Source organism: Strix aluco, chromosome 5 (genome assembly GCF_031877795.1).
Source record: "Strix aluco isolate bStrAlu1 chromosome 5, bStrAlu1.hap1, whole genome shotgun sequence".
In the NCBI taxonomy this organism is placed as follows: Eukaryota; Metazoa; Chordata; class Aves; order Strigiformes; family Strigidae; genus Strix; species Strix aluco.
Genome location: NC_133935.1, coordinates 87242797 through 87262531, shown reverse-complemented (window position 1 = coordinate 87262531; position 19735 = coordinate 87242797). Strand labels below are relative to the sequence as shown.

The 19735-nt window shown below is 46.5% G+C and overlaps 1 protein-coding gene across 1 annotated transcript in view; it reads right to left on the bottom strand.

Moving 5' to 3' along the window:
• The window catches only part of LOC141923865 (uncharacterized), a 104230-nt gene that overhangs the window by 54520 nt on the left and 29975 nt on the right, over window positions 1-19735 (bottom strand). Inside the window, exons 27-47 of the mRNA XM_074825507.1 lie at window positions 19422-19502; window positions 19310-19336; window positions 17756-17800; window positions 16955-17023; window positions 16753-16839; window positions 16043-16069; window positions 15819-15872; window positions 14427-14498; window positions 13771-13830; window positions 13539-13574; window positions 10073-10108; window positions 8672-8704; window positions 7363-7434; window positions 6566-6625; window positions 5672-5707; window positions 4491-4571; window positions 3552-3587; window positions 2562-2606; window positions 2212-2283; window positions 1523-1558; window positions 1371-1406 (exon numbers count right to left, since the gene is read on the bottom strand). Of these exons, the coding sequence (XP_074681608.1) occupies window positions 1371-1406; window positions 1523-1558; window positions 2212-2283; window positions 2562-2606; window positions 3552-3587; window positions 4491-4571; window positions 5672-5707; window positions 6566-6625; window positions 7363-7434; window positions 8672-8704; window positions 10073-10108; window positions 13539-13574; window positions 13771-13830; window positions 14427-14498; window positions 15819-15872; window positions 16043-16069; window positions 16753-16839; window positions 16955-17023; window positions 17756-17800; window positions 19310-19336; window positions 19422-19502 (1101 nt within the window). The remainder of the gene's footprint in view (window positions 1-1370; window positions 1407-1522; window positions 1559-2211; window positions 2284-2561; window positions 2607-3551; window positions 3588-4490; window positions 4572-5671; window positions 5708-6565; window positions 6626-7362; window positions 7435-8671; window positions 8705-10072; window positions 10109-13538; window positions 13575-13770; window positions 13831-14426; window positions 14499-15818; window positions 15873-16042; window positions 16070-16752; window positions 16840-16954; window positions 17024-17755; window positions 17801-19309; window positions 19337-19421; window positions 19503-19735) is intronic.

Sequence of the window (19735 nt, the reverse complement as noted above, 5' to 3'; positions counted from 1 at the left end):
CCAACAGGGAGCTGGTGCAGCATCTTTGCTCTCTCAGAGATTCAGGGTGGTTGCGATGTTGCTGTTAGTACCTACATTTCCAGTAAAGTCCCACTTCCCCGCTGCTCAGGACATTGTGTTGGTCCCTCTCTGCCATGGGCGTTTAATGGGATATTTGAGTAGCTGGTTGAGTAACTGCATGAGTGAGAACAAGCCTTCTGAACCCTAGGAGGACCTGGTTGAGTGATGGACTGAGATGGTTATGTATTAGCAGAGGATGATCTTGCCATACTCTGGAACAATAAGGCTCCTCCTAGTTTAAAGGGAACAGGGGGTGCTTGGCATCCCTGTGTCCCACACCCAAACAGACTGGAGTTCGGAGTTCAAGTAGTGCAGAATACACAAGAGACAAGTGAACAGGAATCCCAGTAGATAACAAAAACTGAAAATGCGGCTGGGATCACAAAATGGGGTGGTTTCAAACAGCATTTTGGTACAGTTGTGGGTGGAGAGCTGCAATATATGGAGAGAGGCATCACCAGAAGGCACTGACTCCTTGCTCTTGGCTTGTCCTGAGCTCTGAAGTCACTGGAAATCACTGTTTTGTACAGCAGTGATACTGCTCAAGGTGGTTGGTACCATTTTTCCCAGTCTGAAGAAGCCTCTTACTTAGCTCCTACTAATACCTCATCCCTGGGTATGGAAGATAAAGCTTGCCCAGCTCTCCTGAGATGCTGTGGCTCCTGGTTTTAGGGCAGAGGCTGCACTGGGGTGGCTTTGCTTCCATTGAAACACAACAGGGTGAAAAAATGCCTCCTTGCACATTCATGTACTGAAACACCTTCCTGATCACCTAGATAACCTCTCAAAATCTTTTCTGGCCTTATTTTTATTGAGACTGGGTTGAGTTGCTCACTCTTCATCTGACCCAACTTGATGTTAGGCCTTTCATCCCAAGGAAAACTCCATGCAAAGGCACAGGAGAGTCCTGAGCATGAGTCATCCCATCTGCCTAAGCACCCTTCCTGGAAGGCATCCGTCTCTGTCTTGACTATAGAAGGAGCCCATATGCCTTGATTACACAACAGGTAGTGAATAAAGGTATCAGGTGGGTTCACAGCTATCTTTTGGTCTCTTCTGTGTCACAGTCTTCTTGCAGCATCAATAACAAACCATTTGGGGTGGGATTCATGTGTTTACTGGTAGAGGAGCTAGCTTCATTGTTTTGCACCTTTGATAAGGCTAGGAGGGAAATCCACTCTACAACATGCACTGTTAAAAGCAATAAGTTCTGGCAATGTGTCCTCCATGGTATCCAGGATTCATGATAAATCTCAATATATCCCTTCCCTGAACCATTGTGTAAATCAACAGAAGTAGGTGTTACTCACAATGCTTCCAGGAGTCCCAGGCAGCCCAGGCTCACCCTATGAAGATACAACACCCCCATAGCCCCACCCCCCCAAAAAATAGTGAGAACTTTTTAGCCCCCCAAACAGACTCTCTCTCATGCAAGGTTAGAAATGGGAATGTGCAAACCTACAGATTCGCCCTTGTCTCCCTTTTCTCCAGTGATTCCCTAGGAGGTGGAGAGAAAGGTAGGATGAGAACAAGGTGTGGTAAGGGGTCTCAGCAGTCTCTACTCTCTTGCCAGCTCAGCATCCAATGGACTAACAAGCCCGTCTTTAAGCAGCTGAGCTAATGAAATCTGGATTTCAACATCTCTCCTGTGGAGGAGTTCTGTAATATTTAATAAGGGGTGAGATGATTAGCCCCTTCCTCAGTGGGTAGGCTCATTAGGGACTTTCCTCAAGTCAGCTGCTCAGTTTCACAAAGTTTGTAGAAACACCATGTCTTTGAGACCTCTGACAATGTAGCTGGTTTTAGTGTTTTCCAAAGCTATTAGAGGGAGCTCAGACAGAGCCTTCCTTCCTCACCAGATTGAGACAGCATCAAGCATTTTGTTTCCAGCTGTGTGGGGCTGGGAAGTTTTACACACTCAGAACACCCCAGTGCACATTCCTGCTAATCCTGTGCTCTAGCTAGTCAAACAAGACGGGAGAAACAGCCCTAATCCTCCCTTTGAAGAGGAGACACCCCTCCCCAGGAGAAAGGGAGCTTTCTATGCCTCACAGGATGTAAGGCAGAAAAAAAATATGGTTGTTTCTTTGATTGGCACTGTACTATCCCAAGTCCTCCCTCTCTCAACTGCTCCTTTAGGGATTGCCTTACATCCTTCCCAGGTTGTCCTGTATCGCCTTTTATCCCCTGCTCTCCAGGCCGTCCTGGGAGTCCAGGCGGCCCCTGCAAGAAATGATTTGGAGAAGCAATCAGAAATAGAGCACGTCCAGCAGCTCAAAAAAGAAAAGCAAACAACAAAAAAAAGCTACACCCCCTATGATTTTTCACCCAGGAAAGAAATATTTGCACATGGACATTTCTAAGTGGGGAGTCTTGTTAGGATAGAGAAGGAAGTCCTCTCCTCCTGCCCAGACCAGGGGTGCTTGGGCAGCAGCAGAGCAGCCTCCCCTGATGCCCCACCACTCACCTGGGCAGAAAATTATAATAATGGAAATTGTTACCCTGATTCCTCTCTCTCCTGGTTCTCCGGGGACACCAGCTTCTCCCTAAAAGAGAGGAGTAAGAGCTTTTAAAAGCTTGCTTCCATCAGGTTGAACCTTCATCGATGATAATTATACTGCACTTACACCTGGAGGAACCAGTTTAAAGGAGAACCAAATCCACCTACCATTCCAGTGGCTCTAAAGCTGGTAAGATCTCCTCTTTGGCACTATGTAATGCTTGGAAAGCCAGTAGAAAGGCAGTCTTGTGGTCAACTGAGATGTCTTAAACTAGTGGTAGTGTTTTAGAACAGTCTCATAAATGAAATAAATAGGGCAGAAGAAGTAGGGTGACAGTACAATACTCATATTTAGGAGGAAAATTATGTTATTTCCACCAAACCCTGCTATTATTTGTGGCAATCTGTTCTCTGCATCTTCTACAGAGCATATAAAACAATCTCCCAAAACCCCACAGTTTAGTTCTTTTTTGTCCTTTCTTTTTCAGCCTTTAGCTTTGGAAGATGAAACCAAAGCTAAAATAAGAGAAAGAAAAACCAAGGGCAAGATAAATATGATTCTTTGTAGTCTCATCTAACCTAAGGACAAGTCAACAAGAAATAAAAAGAGCAGGGGTCAGCTTCAAAACCAATCAAAGGGGGTGTTTCTTCAGCGGCTGCTTAACCAACCTGTGCAATGCTTTGCCCAGGGGGTTTGAGGGTGTTAAAGGTTTATGTGGGGTGACTAAATTCGTAGCAGAAAAATCTACCAAGATCTATCAAACCCATAAGACATCACCTGTCACACAGGACATCCTACTTTTGCATTGTTCCCAGGACCTCCAAGGAAGTTGGTCACTCTTGGAGATGAGATGGTGGGATGGATAGACCTTGACTCTAACTCAGTGCAGCCCTTCTCCTACACCGCTGTACCCAGAGCTCCAGCTGTGGGTGAGCCTGCTGTGTTTGGTAGATATGTAACTCTGGAAGGTGTGGGCTCCCCACTGATTACCTTGGTCCCAGAGGTGCCTTTCTTCCCTGGTTCTCCCTACAACACAATGCAAAAGTGCTAGGTTACATTTCCACCTTTGACCAAGTTTTTTACCTTGATTTCCTACTCAGGTTAAGAGCTGTTTTCTGAAATCACCAGTGACTCTGAAGTCAGGGGTGTTGGGCATCACCAGTGACTCTGAAGTGTTGGGCAGCAGTGCCTCAGGATCAGAAACACAGCTGCTTCTTTTTTCTCAAGACTTCCCTTGGTGATCCTATCCCACTTGGTATTCAGGGATCAAATCAGCCCTTTGAACTGAAGAAAAGTCTTCACTGACTGTGGTTAGGAGAGGCTTTCCAGAAGCCAGTTATGATGCTTTTAAGGGGCCACCTTGTTTGATCATAAGAGGGAACTATTATGCCCTAAAACCAAAAGCAAGCCCTTCAGGGCTGTTGTGGCTGCACATTGTGCTAGTTCCCCTCACATCAGACAGACACGACTCAATGACAAAAAACCATGATGTTGAATAACACGTAAGAAATGTTGCATCCAGGCAGTGTAACACAAATACCATGGTGCCACACACTTGTTCCTCCCAGACCAAGGGTAAAGAGACTCAGCCCCTAAACACAGCTTAAAGCACATCCTAATGACAATCTGCAAAGGATCTACCTCCTCACTTGCAATGAAAGAGTGGACAGAGCAAATGAGAAGTTATATCCCTTGATGAGCCTAATTAGAGGTAGTTTGTCCGGTCTCGTTTGTTGACCATTGTTGTGCTGAGACTGGTCTCTTCCCCAACCAGGCTTGTAGAACATGCATGTTTCTGACTGGTACCATCTTGTCACTTGTTCCTACTTGTTATTTCAAGGCCATAACCCGGGGTTGTTAGTTTGGTACAGGGTGGCATACCAAGGGGTTCACCATGACCATCTGACTGGACTGTTAGCTTCTACTTACATCTTTACCTCTTAGTCCGGTCTCGCCTGGTTTCCCAGGTAATCCTGGTTCACCTTTCTCTCCCTTCAGACCTATATCTCCCTAAAGAAAACAAGACTGTTGTTACATTCCTCTTCTGCATTTCATAATCCTCACATTTTAGACATTGCGGGGTGGATTCAGACAGCGTGCCAGGCCCCATGGCTGTGCAATTGCTTCCACACTGCTGGCTGAAGCTTGGGCTCAGAGCATCTACCCTGTGCTAGGAAGGACTGTGCTCATGGTGTTTCCTTAGTGGGATAGGCTGAACAGCATCCATGTCTAATGCGGTCCATCTACATCCCATGAGTGGCCTTGGCCAGCGCTGCAGGACAGACTCTTCTGAGGTTCTCCACTACCAGGAAGCTTTGCAGCTCAAACAAGGTGGCCCATTAGTGGAGACCCAGGAGATGGGTCCAGTCTTGAGAGAGTGATGTAAACAGGGTCATTTCTCCCTCCATGTTTTAACTGCTACTCCCATGTAAAATCAGTTGAGCTGTCATGGATGGGTACCTATGCATCTGCTGTTTGAAGTTTGTACAACAGAAATCTTCCTCATTACTCAACCACCTCCCCATGCTTTGTCCCAACCCCAAAATACCTCTTGCTGCCTTCTCCACTTTGCAACTGCATTAACACATCTTGTTAACACAGCCTGTCTTGGATGCATCTCATTTATCTCTTTTGACATCCAATTTCTCCATGGCCATGAAGCTGATCCAGCCTAAATATTCTGCTTGCTGGGCTATGTATCATGCTGTATCATTTCCCAAATCCATAGCCTGGGGAGAAACGCTGTTTGAGAAATGTACACAGCAAGACAGATTCGCTGAACAAACGCCACATTTGGGATGTTTTCCAGACCTCTCTTGACCAGTTTTGAATCCTTGCTAGGAGAAATCCTACAGGCTGGGATTTGCAGAATTCTTTAAGGCCTCATATGTTGCATCTTTTAATTGTTTCTCTATGCAGGGCTCTGCATGTCATACAGACACTCCAGCAAAGCAGGGTTTGCTCAGATCTTTCAGCTTTTGAACACTCCCTATGTCTTGACACTAGCCCCATGGCAAAGATAAAATCCCACTGACTCAGGTTGCTTTGGGTGACACAGGCATCAGTCATGAGACAACAGTTTATGTGTTGCAATCACTGCAGAGACTCACCTTCTGACCTGGTTTGCCAGACAAACCTACATTTCCCTGCAGAAATACAGACCGTTAGTCACACAACAAGAACGATACAAGTAGAACAATCTCAGGTGAGGGTCCTCTGTTGTATCTAAAAGGGGTAAACATCACACTCAATGCTGCAAAGCTGCTCTTTGACTGCAGGTATTAGCAGTGGAAACTAGTAAAATGCAAAGGAGGGAAAAAGAGATTGTGTCCTAAGAGAAGAGGGACTGCTGTAAGCACACGCTGTCTAGATACATGTCTTCCCCACTGTGAAACCATTAATACTTTGATGACTAGCTTTGATAGAGGGGTGGGGACCTCAAAGATGTTAGATTTTGCAAGCTTTTTTCTGGTTTAAAATGAAAGAGACTATTAATATCCTCGTAAGAGGGAACACTGAGGTATTAACCCAACCCTTACTAGACATCAGTGAACTCACGTGGGAGCCACCAGAAGCTTGCACCTTCTTAGACACAAAAGTCAGGAAGATAACGGCCAAGTTCACCTTCAGTACACAAAGCCATTGGAAATGGGGCTTCCTTGGCTTTGCTGTTCACAGAATTACCAGCTGAGCATTGACCACCTGTGTTTTCTTCCAGACTCACGAGCAACCCTCTCTCTGCACTTTGGAGAAGCCCCCCCTTAACACTGTCTTCCACAGTCAGGTGTGAACTACCCCATCACACAAGACCACGATGGGATCACCAACCACAGGGTAACATCCCAACTCCTTGTCACCATCCCAGTATTAATTTGCTGGTGACAGGTTTTGTAGGTGAAGACCAGCAAACTCACATGCATGGAGGTGACAGATTTTGTCTCTGAACCTCCTGATTTGCCTCCTTAGGCCTCCCCTTTCCACATCCATCACGCTGCCCCACTCACCCTGTCGCCTGGATCTCCCTTCAGCCCAGGCTGACCAGGAATGCCAAAACCTGGACTTCCCTGCAAAAATCAATGATGATGTGTGCCTCAGCGTAAAGCTTAAGGAGCTTTTCCTCTCAACACTTCTACGTACAACAGAGACAGTTAGGGCCAAACCCTGTGCCAGTCCCACCTCCCAGATTCCCTCTCCATTTCGTCACGTCCCTCCTAACCACATTCGTTGCCAACTCTGAAAGATGCTGTCATGGAGACCCAACTTTCACTAGAGGGCTATTTGGAGAAGCCAGTACATGCCTCAGTTTCTCCAGCCCAATCTTGCAGATCTTGGCTGCAATTCTTCCATCACGATGCACAAACTGTGATGCAATGACCCTGCTCCACTCATTATCTCACTCTTGGGAACATGTCCTGTGCCATGCTGTTAGCAGTCTCCATTCCACCACCACTTTGCAGCCCCCTCGAGGATCAACCTGCTTCCCATCCTTGTTATAACTGCTGGGAGTTAGTTGCCAAATGCTGTGTTTGTGCCAAGCAAGATGCAGAGGGAGATACAGTGTCTTGCCAGAGCAGCTTCCAAGCTCACGACATCAATCTCCACATCTGAAGCTAGCAAAAAAAGAGCAGACCCTAAGCATTTTCATCAACCATGGGAAGCTGTGTGAGCTGAGCATCAGTAACTCTGCATCTCTCACTGACTCAGGAAGGAATTTGATCTGCCTCAGAGCTTCCTTTGTGGACACAAACAAAATAAAACTTTCTACCCTTAAAGGATGTGCCAAGAAAAGCAAGTGCATTACCTTCTCTCCTTTGTCTCCTTGTATTCCTTTGTTTCCTTGTGGTCCCAGGGCCCCTGTTGGCCCAATATCTCCCTGTGAATAAAGACATTCCCAAGGCTGATAATATCATGCAGGAAGACAAACCCTGTTCATGTGGCTGCATTTTGCACTCCTAATACACTCTGAAAACCATTCCCTTGCCAAATTCGCTCATCCACCCATCTTTGGGTCTACACTGAAGCCTTCTCTGTGGTACTTGGTCTTCTACCACACAAACCCCATCACAGTAGTTTCACCCTCTCCAGCCATGCAACTTGTATACTGTAAAGCATCATGTGTGCATTTATAGTATAAGCAGGATAAAATTCATGTCTCAGGCCATTACCTAAATGTAGCCAACCTAAAAGGAGACATTTTTGCTAACAGTGCTAAGCAGTCTAAACAATAGACCAATGAAGGGGGGTGGCTCCAACATCCAAGTCCAGAAAAAAGGACAAAACTCACTGTCTCTAAGGGGTGAGGGAGGCATGAAGCACTGTAGGGTATTTCATGAACGTCAGCTGTCAAAAATCCAGGAGGACTTACTCCTGCAGTAAATACTCTTTACATGGATAAGGGAGATCTTTTATTTCTCTGAAGATTGGCAACAAGCTATCAAGAATTAAAAAATTAAAATATTCCAGGCCATGTTCCACCATGAGGCCACTGCAAAAGTGAACTATATCCACTGTGCTATAAAGCAGCTGTACAATATGGACAACATAGTCAGGGATCAGTTCTGTCTCAGACATCTCCCTGGTTTGAGAAATTCAATTTCCTCCAGTCACAGGGAGGACAAACACCGGCTCAGGGTCCCAGAGAGGTGGGGAAATCTCCATCCGTGGAAATGCTCAGCACACAAGGTCATGAGCAACCTGACCCAGCTTTAAAGTTGGCTCTGTTTTGAGCAGGAGGTGGGACTAGAGACTTCCAGAAGTCCCTTCCAGCCTCAGTTGTGCTTTGATTTTATGTCAATGTGTCCCTTGGCTGGAAAGTAGCTTCTGTGAGTGGGCTGGATCTGTGCTTCAGTCATCCCTGCCTTTTAAAACTAGCGCATGGAAATCCTAAATTTCCCCACAGACTGGGGCTAGAAAGAGAATGACAGGCACAAAATGTTAATAAAAGCAAAAGAAATATCAGCAGGGCAAGACTATTGCTACTTTTCCAGCCTCTCCTCTCCAGTCAATTACAAGGGGGGATATGATTCAGGTTGTGAAACATGGTCCAGCCCTCACTTTTTGCAGGCAAAAATCTCATCTAAATTTCAAGCAGTGCTAATTAATGGACTTACCCTGACACCTTTCTTGCCTGGAGGTCCCAAAACCTGAGGATAAAAAGAAATCACAGAAATGCTCTCTTATTTGGGAAAAAAGATCTCTATTTCAAAGGAGGGTCTATTCATGTTACCTTTTCCAAAGAAAGAGAATCTCAGCCTTGCTATGGGATAGGAAACCCATCACGTGCACTGGGTCATAAAATCCCAGAAACAGCTACAACTCAAATCCCAAACCCAGTGAAGCTTGTGAAAGAATCCCACCAACTTCACTGGGTTTTAGCTCCAGGGATGGGACTGAACACTTACACGCAAGGAGTAATTGGCAGATAGCTGCTGTAGCCTTTGCTAACACACCAAAGACCAACCTTGGGGCAGCCATGAATCGTAATGACTCATTACAACCTTGAAGAGCAGCCTTGAGTTGGGTTTAGAGGCTACAGAGCTGTCTTCCTACCTTGTGTCTCCAACACAATTCTGTCAGCATTGCTAGGAAAGAATCCTAAGGTACCCTGCTCATTCAAGTGTCCTCCAGTCTGTCCTGGTGGTGGGTTTCAGTCCTTAGGGCAACCTCCAACTGCTCCCATGGCCCTTGTAGCAATGCTGTGGGGCATGCAGAGGTGGCCACCACCAAGGTTTCTCCTTAAAGCTGCCCTAGCATTTGGATGGACATGAAGAGGAGGCTGTAGAGTCCGGTTTCCACATGGGAATGAGGCAAATAAGACCCATCAGCAGCATAGGGACCAGCACAACCCCACTGGGAATGGGGAGCCTGAATGGGGGACAGGCCTGGAGCATAGGGATTCAATGGTGGGAAGGCTTTATCCTTATGTTTCCTGCACAGCAGTGGAACTCCTTTGAGGAGCCAGTGGGCAACTATAGTGCAGGGCTGGGAATACAAGAAGTGGAGCAAGCAACCAGAAGACATAGTTGTCTGCAGGGTCAAAGAAAAGGTCCATTAGTTCTTCCTGCAGTTTAGTGGGACACATCTCTCTTGGTCCTTGGTCTACTGGCACTACTGGTGGTGATGCTGCATGGTTATAGCACAAGAAGGGCTGCAATCCACTCATAGTTACCCCCATAGCTGGAGCACCTGGAAATCCTGGGTTCCCCTGCAAGGCAAGAGGACATAAAATGAGCAATATGGGGCAATGGAAAATTTCTGCTCATCGCTCTCCCCCATCCGTTCCTTAAAACAGTTCAAAATTCATCTCAGAAGCACAAGAGCAAAACAGAGAGGAGATGTTGAGCTTGTGGTGAAGCTCAAGGGCATCCCTGCTGGCTTCATCTCTGTGTAAGCCCCCCATAAACACACTCAACTGCACTTGCAAGAGCTGCACACATGGAACAAGCTGGGGAAAGTCAGGACATCTTCACCTGAGCTAGTGAAACATGTTGTTCTTGTACTGTTTGACTTACTTGGTCTCCCTTCTGCCCTGGAGGTCCTGGGAGTCCCTGTAAGACATCAGAAGAGAATTTCCACCAGACTGAAAACAGATTCAGCACTTTCGGTCCCTGTTGTAGTGAGAAGCTCCCAGCCAGAGGGAGGGAGGGAGGAAGCTCTTAAGCCTAATTTTTCACTGACTACAAGACACCTCTGCCAGACAGCTATAAGGGCTCTTGGGTGAGAGACGGAAATCCCCATGCCTATCTCTAGCATGCCTGGCTGCCATCTACCAGGAGACCAAGTGCAGATCTGCAAGCTCTCATCCCGGGTAAAGCTATCAAGGACGGTCCTTTGCAAGCAATAAAAGGCATGAAAACAGCCATGAGATGCATGGGAGCTACCAGACCAGGTCAGTGTCTTGCCTAACCCAGACCAAAGATGCTGCTCAGAGCTGGAAGCTACAAGTACACATACCCACAATGCTTGCAGGGCCTTGCTTCTGCAAGGCGCACTGGCTCGAGGAAGAACGACAGCTTATTTCCATTTTTCACTACCATAGCTATTAGGAAAAAATGCTGCTGTCTCTTTTGATCTTTGAGGTTATAATCAGATGCATGTACAGAACAAGTGCAGCTGGGGGAGCTGTAAAAACAGCAAACCTGAAATATAACTCAATAAACGCAACCTGTGAATACTCAGTACGGAGTGGCAAAGGGTATTCAAGGTTTGTTTGTCAGTGCTCACTAGCCACAGACTGTCCCGGGGATTTACCATTGCTGCAAGGTCCCCCCATGCATGATTGCTCCTTCAGCAGCAGCGAGCTCCTGAACTTTGCAGTTACGTGGCGTGTAGCTACGTGGCCCAGTTATTTCTGGCCAGACTGGGAGAAGCCTTTGGTGGGGCCTCAAATTCCCTCCCTCTGGATCTCCAACCAGATACCTCAACTGCTGTGTCCTGAGCCCAAAAACAGAGCCAGCGCTTCTTCCCATCCTACTCTGTGCTCCAGTGCTGGCCAGTCTCACCTTCTCCCCTTTAACACCACCTTGCCCTTTGTTACCCTGGAAAACAGAAGATGCTTTAGTTAAGACAAGGCTCCACTGGCAGAGCAGGATGAGCCTGGAGGCTTGCACGATGCAGAAGAGCATGCTGAGCATGTTCCCTCCACTGGAAATTGTGAAAGCAGGAGGAAAGCAAAAAGGAAAAAAAAAAGAAAAAAAATAAAGTTTTTTACATATATGTCATATGCAGTATATAGCATATGTTATATATATGGTCCATGCATTTCTATATTGTATATTAATTACCTTTATAGTATCTATAATATGTTAACATTATTGTATAATCAAACATATTACTGTATATACTTTATATATAATGCCTAATATTAAATTGCATTCATATTATAATCTTTAGTTACTATATAGTTATATCACCATCTAATACATAATTTAATATACATATATTACTACATATGGACTATCCTGAGCTTGATCAGACTGTTTCCTCCCAAGGACCTTGAGAGCCGAAGATGAGACAGTCTCGTGGAAAAGTTGAGATCTTACAGCATAGATAATGTGCAGGTCTGGGGTTACGGGGTGGGTCTAGGCTTAGCTCAGAGGCTGAGCGTAACCAAGAGGAGCAAGGTGAGATACCATCCCAGGACCCAGTTACAGGGGGTTCTATATTTACATATTCTTTTTCTATCTTAATTTTTAAAACTTCGTTCTGATTTGATTCATTTGGAGGCACACCCTTGGCTCAATTGGTTCTCCTTCCCCAGGTGGTCCTGGCCCAACCTTAAACAAAAGAGAGCAGCTGTGATTGCCTCCTGCACCCCCTGATGTCATCTCAGAAAGAGCTCACTGAGCTCATGGGCAACGTCAACAGTTACCTCACCAGTGAGCAGCTTGCCAAATTTTGCTCTTTTCTCAGGGGGAGTCCATGAAACACCCAGTTACAGACCTATATTTGTGTGGATCAGGACCAGACAATTCAAGGAGGTCTTTGCTCTTGCAAAGAGCAAGACATGAGTAGCAAACTGGCTGTTAGCACTTGCAAAGACTTTACAGATTTTAAATCCTCTTTTATTTTATGAAATAAGAAAGCACTACTGCAAAGGGAAGCAAACCACTTTATTTTGAGCTGAATGAGACATCTCCTTGGATATTATTTTTTCCTTCATTTTCCACCTCTCTTGGAAGTATGAAAATAATTTGTTTTGGGGTCAACATGGACATTTTTGAGCTTAACGGACATGAAATAAATCAGTGACTCAGATCCATTTGTCCACCACCAGTAACTCAAAGAGTATATCCTGAGTTACCTGGAGAAGGGGGCATGCAGAGAGCCATACAACCCAATCCTAAGTGGTTGCTCCTCCGAGAGCCATAACAACCTGAGACCATGCTGAGATGCCTTACATACCACCTAAACCCACACCTGGCGCTCCCCATACCAGGGAAAATTGAGACTTCCCGAGTCTTTCTCTGGTGTCAAACTTCAACATGAGCTTGAGCCAGGTGCTTCAGGAAGAGGCAAACATCCACTCAAATCTGAACTGAGAGGCATTTCTCCTGGCTCAGGAAAAAGCCTCCTTCCTCCTACAGCCATTGCCCCTGTACATGCCAAGATCAGCTGATTCCTCCTGCACCTGCAGCTTTCCAGGTATTTTCTGACATGGAGAAGGCCTGGAGTTGAACTCCCACATCTCCATGAGTAGCGAGAGCTGGAAGATAGGCAGCAGTCTGCAAGAAAATCTTCCTGCCTGAGTCCCTTCCGGACCACTCCTTGCCATGTATCATCTTCCCTGGGTTCACAGCACAGTTTCCAGATTTGGGCTGGAGCTACATTTGTCCAGTCCCTTTCCTCTGGCAGCACCAGGACACCAAAATCATTCCTCCCCACCAATCCCATGCTCTTAAGCAAGGTGAGAGAATTGGTCAAGTCAAGGTTTCCTTGACTTGGAAGATGGGCACTTCCAAAAGAAAACTCAAACTTCAGGATGGGCTGTATCACCTCTCACAGGGCTCATCTTTCTTCACTGAGAGAGGCATCCTGGCACTAGACATTAAATGATTCAGGCATTTAATTAGGTAGGAATGGGTCTGGGCCTGGATGGTTCAGAGGAAGGTGTCCAAAATGCAGATGTGAGACAATCTGTTCCTTACATCTTCCTCCCTCTTCATCCCATCAGAGTTGGGATCAAGCCCTGGTGCGTCTTCTCTCAAAACAGTTAACATGAATTACTAGTTTTGCAGAGTCTCACTGGCCACAAAAATGTCATTAATTCTTTGATTAAAGTACCGCATCTTGCTATCATTCCAGGTCTCTGCAGCAACGACTTCCACAGGCCAATGACTCCTGATGTGTAAAATTATTCCCTTTTGATGCTTTTGAGTAAGGGGTCAACATTCCCACAGCCTATGGTTAGAGCTACATGCTTTCCTTGGCACCTGAGTACAAGGCACAGAGACTCAGGTTCAGAATTTCAGTACCCACCTTTGGTCCTGGTGCTCCTGGAGGTCCCATCACCCCCTGAAAAACAGAAGAAACAGTGAAAGCACAGACTTGAAGACCCAATGTCATCCCTTCTCTGACCGTTTCCATTTGTAACCACAGGATGCTCCCTCTGAGTAAAACCTAAAAAAGAGGTATTGGAGGTGACTTTGGAGACACTAGGCCCTCCAAGGGGAGTTTACCTGCAAAGTTCACAGCAAAATTGCCAACTCACCTGCTCTCCTTCTTCTCCCTTTGGGCCAACAGTGCCAGGAATACCAGTTCCTGTCATCCCCTGCAAGGTAAGCACAGCATTGTGCTCAAGAAAGCTGATTCCAAAAACTGTAGAGCATGATATGTTCTACCCAGCTACCTGCTTCAGAGCTCTGCTCTTGGCCATCCTGCACAGTAGGAGGGGAAAAATTTGCTCTGTAACCATTCAGTTAAGACATATGTCTAGCCAGTAACCTTCAGGCAAGGTGCAAACAATGACTTGGAGGACAGCATTAAAAGCAAGGGTCTGTGGGTGTTTTCAGTGAGTATTAGAAGCAGGCTGGGGGATTCAGTGAAGAAGCCCTATCCAGGGGACAGGCAGCATGAAGAGCTTGGGCTGCGTTTGGGAGAAAACACTGCTCCTGAAAGCAGGAAGTGCAAAGTTCTTCCACCGGGTCGAGGACTGTGAGGAAAACAAGGGCTTGGACGGAGATGGAGCGTCTATTCTACCATACACAAAGTCAAACCCATATGAGCAGGGAGTGGAGAGAAATGGGGGGAAATCCCTGCATGCCTGCACCTTATTTGCACTGTCTACCCTGCTATTACTTTGTCTCAGCTATTCTAAGTTCCTCCTTGGGCTGATGGATTCAGCAAGCATTGGATACGAGTATTGACCTTTTCTCCTCTTGGTCCAGGCAATCCAGGAACACCATCTAGCCCTACAGGGCCTGGCAAGCCAGGTTTCCCCTGAAAAGGAAGACACATCATCAAATCTTTTTCTGCTAAACTGTTTGTTACCAATCATACTAAAGAAAAAGCTTATTTTTAAGTCTGCAGAAACACTAGCAGAGGAATATATATCCTGATGTGCCCATCTTAATAGTACCTTTGCAACTGCGGATTTATAGAGATGTTTATGTATCCCCAAATTTCCTTTTTCCTCACAAATAGGCTATGGATCACTGGTTTTACTCAGGAAGAGAAAATAAAGATGTGTTTGCCTGTTACATGGGAAGACAGAGCCTAGAGTACTCATGTTGATTTGGCAGCGGGTGTGTTCTCTGCTGGCTCTTTATGGCTGTGTTGCTCTAAGAGGGTGACCGTAGTAATGCTGCTGGTGTAGAAATGGTGAAGTTTGACATTTGGAAATGGCTGGTCTGTGGGATATAGCTCTGCAGTACAGCAAAGGTAACAAAAAAAGCACCCAGGTATGATGATGGAGAGTAATAGGCACCTTGGGAAGGATGCAAGAACAGTCCCTGAGTAATTTTTCAGGTTTTAGCTATTTGTAATGCAGGGATTTCCTAAACCAAACATGGTTTCTTTTACCCTTAGTAGTCCTCCATGGACTTTTTTTCTTCTCTCATCTCCCCTTGAACTCAAACTTTCTACATCCTAAATATCCTTGTGGGACCTCTGTGAAGAACCACATCCTTTTGTTTGTCTCAAATCTACTGCCAAAATCTTGGTCCATTTGCTGTCCCACGTTTTTGATCCACCTTCATGCCCTCCTCTGGACCTGCCTCAGTTCTTCTCCATCCTCCTGAGACCGGGGAGTGGGATGTGGGAAGGACCAGGGTTGCACTCAGCTCCTCCATGTGTGATGGAGATAGTGGGGGCTCAAGGGTGAACCACTGTCACTTCAGAGTAGCCTTCATTAGGTGATATTTGTTATCATCTGCCAGCATGATTGACTAGACCACAGAGCTTATCATCATGGTGAGCACTTCTCATGGCTTTGCTCCGTGCCATGAGGAAGAGCATGCCCTTGCTTTTGACAAAATGAATGGCTGTTATCCGTGTCTTTGCTGGGTTTCTAACATTTCCCTTTTGGCAATTTTTGAGTGACAGGTCAACAGGATGAAGCTGACAAAGTGATAAATGCTTAATCTGCCAACCCTCGTCAGCAGAGTGAGGCATCCCAGAGTGGTGGCTGATGAGAACTGGCAGTAGACGTTGTCCCTCTACACCCACCCCATGTGGCAGAGGGCATCCTGAGGCCAGCGGCCCCTTCCCACTGTGGCCGGCAGCTCTTCCTCTGCAACTGACCATTGGTGGACCACTCACCGGCTCTCCCATGCCTCCTCTGTCACCCTTGAGGCCATTCCTCCCACGAGGGCCCTGCATGAAGCACAGGACAGTCTTACTGCATGTCCCAGCAGCCCTTTATGGGTCTTGATGGATATATGGTAAGTACAGAAACCAGAGCCTATTGGGCAGCTTAGAAATAATAATAACAAAAAAAGGCTTCTCATCACATGCAAAAGTGAAAGCCAATCTCAGCTACTTACCCTGATACCTGAATCCCCTGGGTCACCCTGAAACACAAAGGACAAGGAGAATTACCATGGGGTGGTAATTTAGAGAGGGGGTCTTCTCTAAACTTAGGCCCAGCAAAAAGTTCCTGCAGGCTGACAAGCCTGGACATCAAAACTCCCACCCCCAAGGGAAGACAGAGCTTCAGTAGAAGTATCTGCTATCTTGCATACCCCAGACATCTGAACCTGCAATATCTGGTGTCAACCCCCACCCTTAGGTTAGAGGAGGGGAGTTTAGGTCTCTTGGTGTCTGCTGAGACTTTTTGACCCGCACCCAGTGCAAGGAGATATTTGGTGACAACCATCAGTCCAGTTTTGGCTGTGCACAGCACAAGTGATCCTGTGAATTTCACTCCAGTCGCTGAACAACCCTTCTAGGGACCTAGAGCTGGAAAAGTCTTAGTGGTCACTGAATCTAGTCCCATGTCAGACAAGGTTGACCATAGCATTTTCAAGCTCCATCATTGAGTCCCACTGTGTTGAACAGCAGGGCCCTGATGATGGGAACATTTTGCAGCGTGGCTCCTTTTATGCCTCAGTGGAAGAATCCCATGGTGGACAGAAGAAATGTGTGTTCCCACGGCCTTTGAATGAACAGAGTATCCAGGGATTGTGGACTATGCTGGGTCTCCTCTTTCTGTGGTACAACATCACAAAACCATGCTTCAAATAACCATGCTCACCTTGATGGAGATCCCTGGTGGCCCCTGTGGCCCTGGTAAACCTGGTGGTCCTGCTACCCCAGGAACACCTGGCTGCCCTTTCTGTCCCTGCAACAATAAAACCAGGAGAGGGAGGGATATGGGCTCTCTCCCAGCTCCCTTTGCTTCTCTGCCAGCCCTTGAGAGGCTGAAGGGTCCACCACACCTGGAGTATGATACTCACTGGGGGGCCAGGTTGCCCATTTTGGCCAGGAATCACCTCCACACCTCCAAGGACATAGCCTGGTTCACCCTGTGCACACATAGAGGAGGAAACACACTCAGCTGTGTTGGGAGGTCCAGATGCAGACAGGCAGTTTCATGACTTAGGGGCAATGTCATGATCAGTATAAGCAACTTTAAAATGAAACAGCCCCTCCCTGCGCTGCAACCCCAAACTCTTGCAGCAACTCTTTTGCAGAGGTACCAGAAACCACATATCCATGACATGAGCTTTGCTTATTGGCACGGAAGAAAAGTAATCCTGGGGAAAAAAAAGGAGGTTGGCTTTCAGCAGGATCTGTTCCCTGGCCTGCAACCATACAGACAGCTCAGGTGGATGCAAGGAAGGAGGAAGAACATGCATTGAGCGCTGGGGGAGGGACAGGACAACTGCTCCTGGGATCTTCCCACAACTGATCTTGAAGCCTTAACTTTTTGTGTCCTAAATGTACGCAAACAGGCTTGTTCATAGAGGGAATTCAGAAAGGCAGAATGACCCAACTAAGTGCTACCTCCTTCTGCAAATAACCTAAATGTGCCAAGGGCCTGTGATAAGGACTCAGCAGTTTTCTCCACAAAGACATTAGATTCCTCCTAGCAAAGCTGAAGGACATCTTCCCAAGCTGAAGACTAGCAGTGTAGGGCTAGTTACATATAGCTCAGAAGTTTATATTCACCAAAGGTCACAGTGCAAATGCTTAGAAATTAGAGATCAGAGCAATACAATAGCTTTTTCCCAATGAAACTCAGGAATGAAACTCACTCTGTCTCCTTTTGGCCCCACTGGTCCTGGATAGCCAGGAGATCCCTGGAATTAAAAAAAAAAATCCTGCAGCATTAAACAGCAAAGTACCCACAAGACCATCATTGTGGGACGTTCAGGTTACAGACCCGTCTCTAATAAAATTTCATTCACTTTTAAAGTGGTCATGAAAACAGGTTTTGGTCCCAATATTGATGAGAATCATGTATGTGTCACCCATGGAGCCAATGTGTTATATGTCCTTCTCTAGTGAAGGGTGCGTGTAGGATGCACACCTGATATAGTGACAGTGCAGTACATTCAAGCACCATTGGATGCTGTGAGGAACGGGGGACTGCTGCTTATTTAATCCACCAGAAGAAAGTAAACAGATTCAGAAGGGGCGTTCAGTAGCTGCGGTGGTTCATGTCGGACTCCTGTGATCCATGCAAACCACAGCTCACAAACATCACAACCCTTGTTACAGGTGCTACCCCATCACAGGCACTGGCAGTTTGATCCAGATGCCCAAACATCGGTGTCCTGGGATAGCTGGAGATATCCCCAGGTAGCCAAGGCACAGGGCTGGCAGACATTACACAGGATTTATTGGAGACCTGTGTCCATCTGGAGCATCAGCTGGAGGATGGGTGGAATAAAAGCGCATCTCAAATGACATGAGGTCTCTTTAAGCACCTGAATCGAGCCCAAAAGATAGAGTTAAGTTCGTTATGGTGCCACTGAAATGTTGTTTCTGCACAAGTGCTGGTGTTTCCACCCCATTGCAGCCAATGGAGGTTAGGGTGTCAGTTCAATTACACACGCAATGGTGTCTTGCGCCATTTGTGATGCTCTCTGATACCTGCCTGGCCTTCAGCTCTCAATTCAGAAGTGTCCATCAAGACCTGTATTTTATCAGCCCTGCATGGTTGCCTTGGATATCCTAGGGCATCTCAAATGACCTGGGCACCTTGGTACCAGTCCGTTCTCAATACAGCTCTCAGAGCCAAGGGTGATTTAGCTGGTCAAACACAGTTGACTACTAATAGAGCCCTGCTAAAAGCAGGGGAGGGACACTCATGGCTGCTGATCTAGTGTGCAAAGCTGTGCAATCACCAATGACATCAACAGCATGGAGCAATTCGTACAGCAAAAACAAGGGCACATGAGGTTTGGCTGGTCTAGCTAGATGTGTGTTTTCCAAGTAATGCTCTGAAGTGTTGCACGAACAATTCGTGTATGGGAAGTGTGTGAGCAAAAGATGCTGCAGGTTATTATGCAGTAGGACTGATATATATGAGTTCATAGTCCCTGGCCTTTTTCTGGACAGTTCTGGTTCACGGAGGGTTACTTGGTTAAAAATATTCCCACGTTGTGTTGTATTACTTGCCAGATCTCTGAACAGAATGAAAATCATTTGGAGCTATTTGGTGACAGCAACAGCCCCTCATAAACACAAAAGGGGTCACTTGGGCTCCCTGTCCTGCTCAGCGCAACCGGCCTTTGAAAGGCTTGAAAAGCAAAGCTTTAGGGTCTCACTGTATTGATGATCTTTGCTGCATTCAAAATACTTACAATATCACCTTGAATGCCAGGGAGACCCTGCAGAACAGGAGAGAGAGATATTTGAGAGCCATGTTCACTCTTAACTGTCACGTTGAGAAAGTTTGTTAAAACAAATACATACCATGAGTCCAGGGGGACCAGGAGGACCTGTCCGCCCCGGTCTGCCCGGTAGCCCAGGAATGCCGTCCTTCCCAGGTAGACCCTAAACATATGGAAAGTAACAGCATGCAGGTTATGGCCCCAGCCCTGCCAACCCAAACAGCTTCATGCAGCACTAGCTTTCTATACTGCTTGAGAGAATCCCCAGTTGCCATCACACACACACACATTAGTTCCCTCTTGCCTGAATTTCAAAGCCAGCATGAAGCAGGATATATCAAAACACCAACATAAAAGATTTGAAGATGATTCTTTGCTTGATCTCTTCCTTGGTTC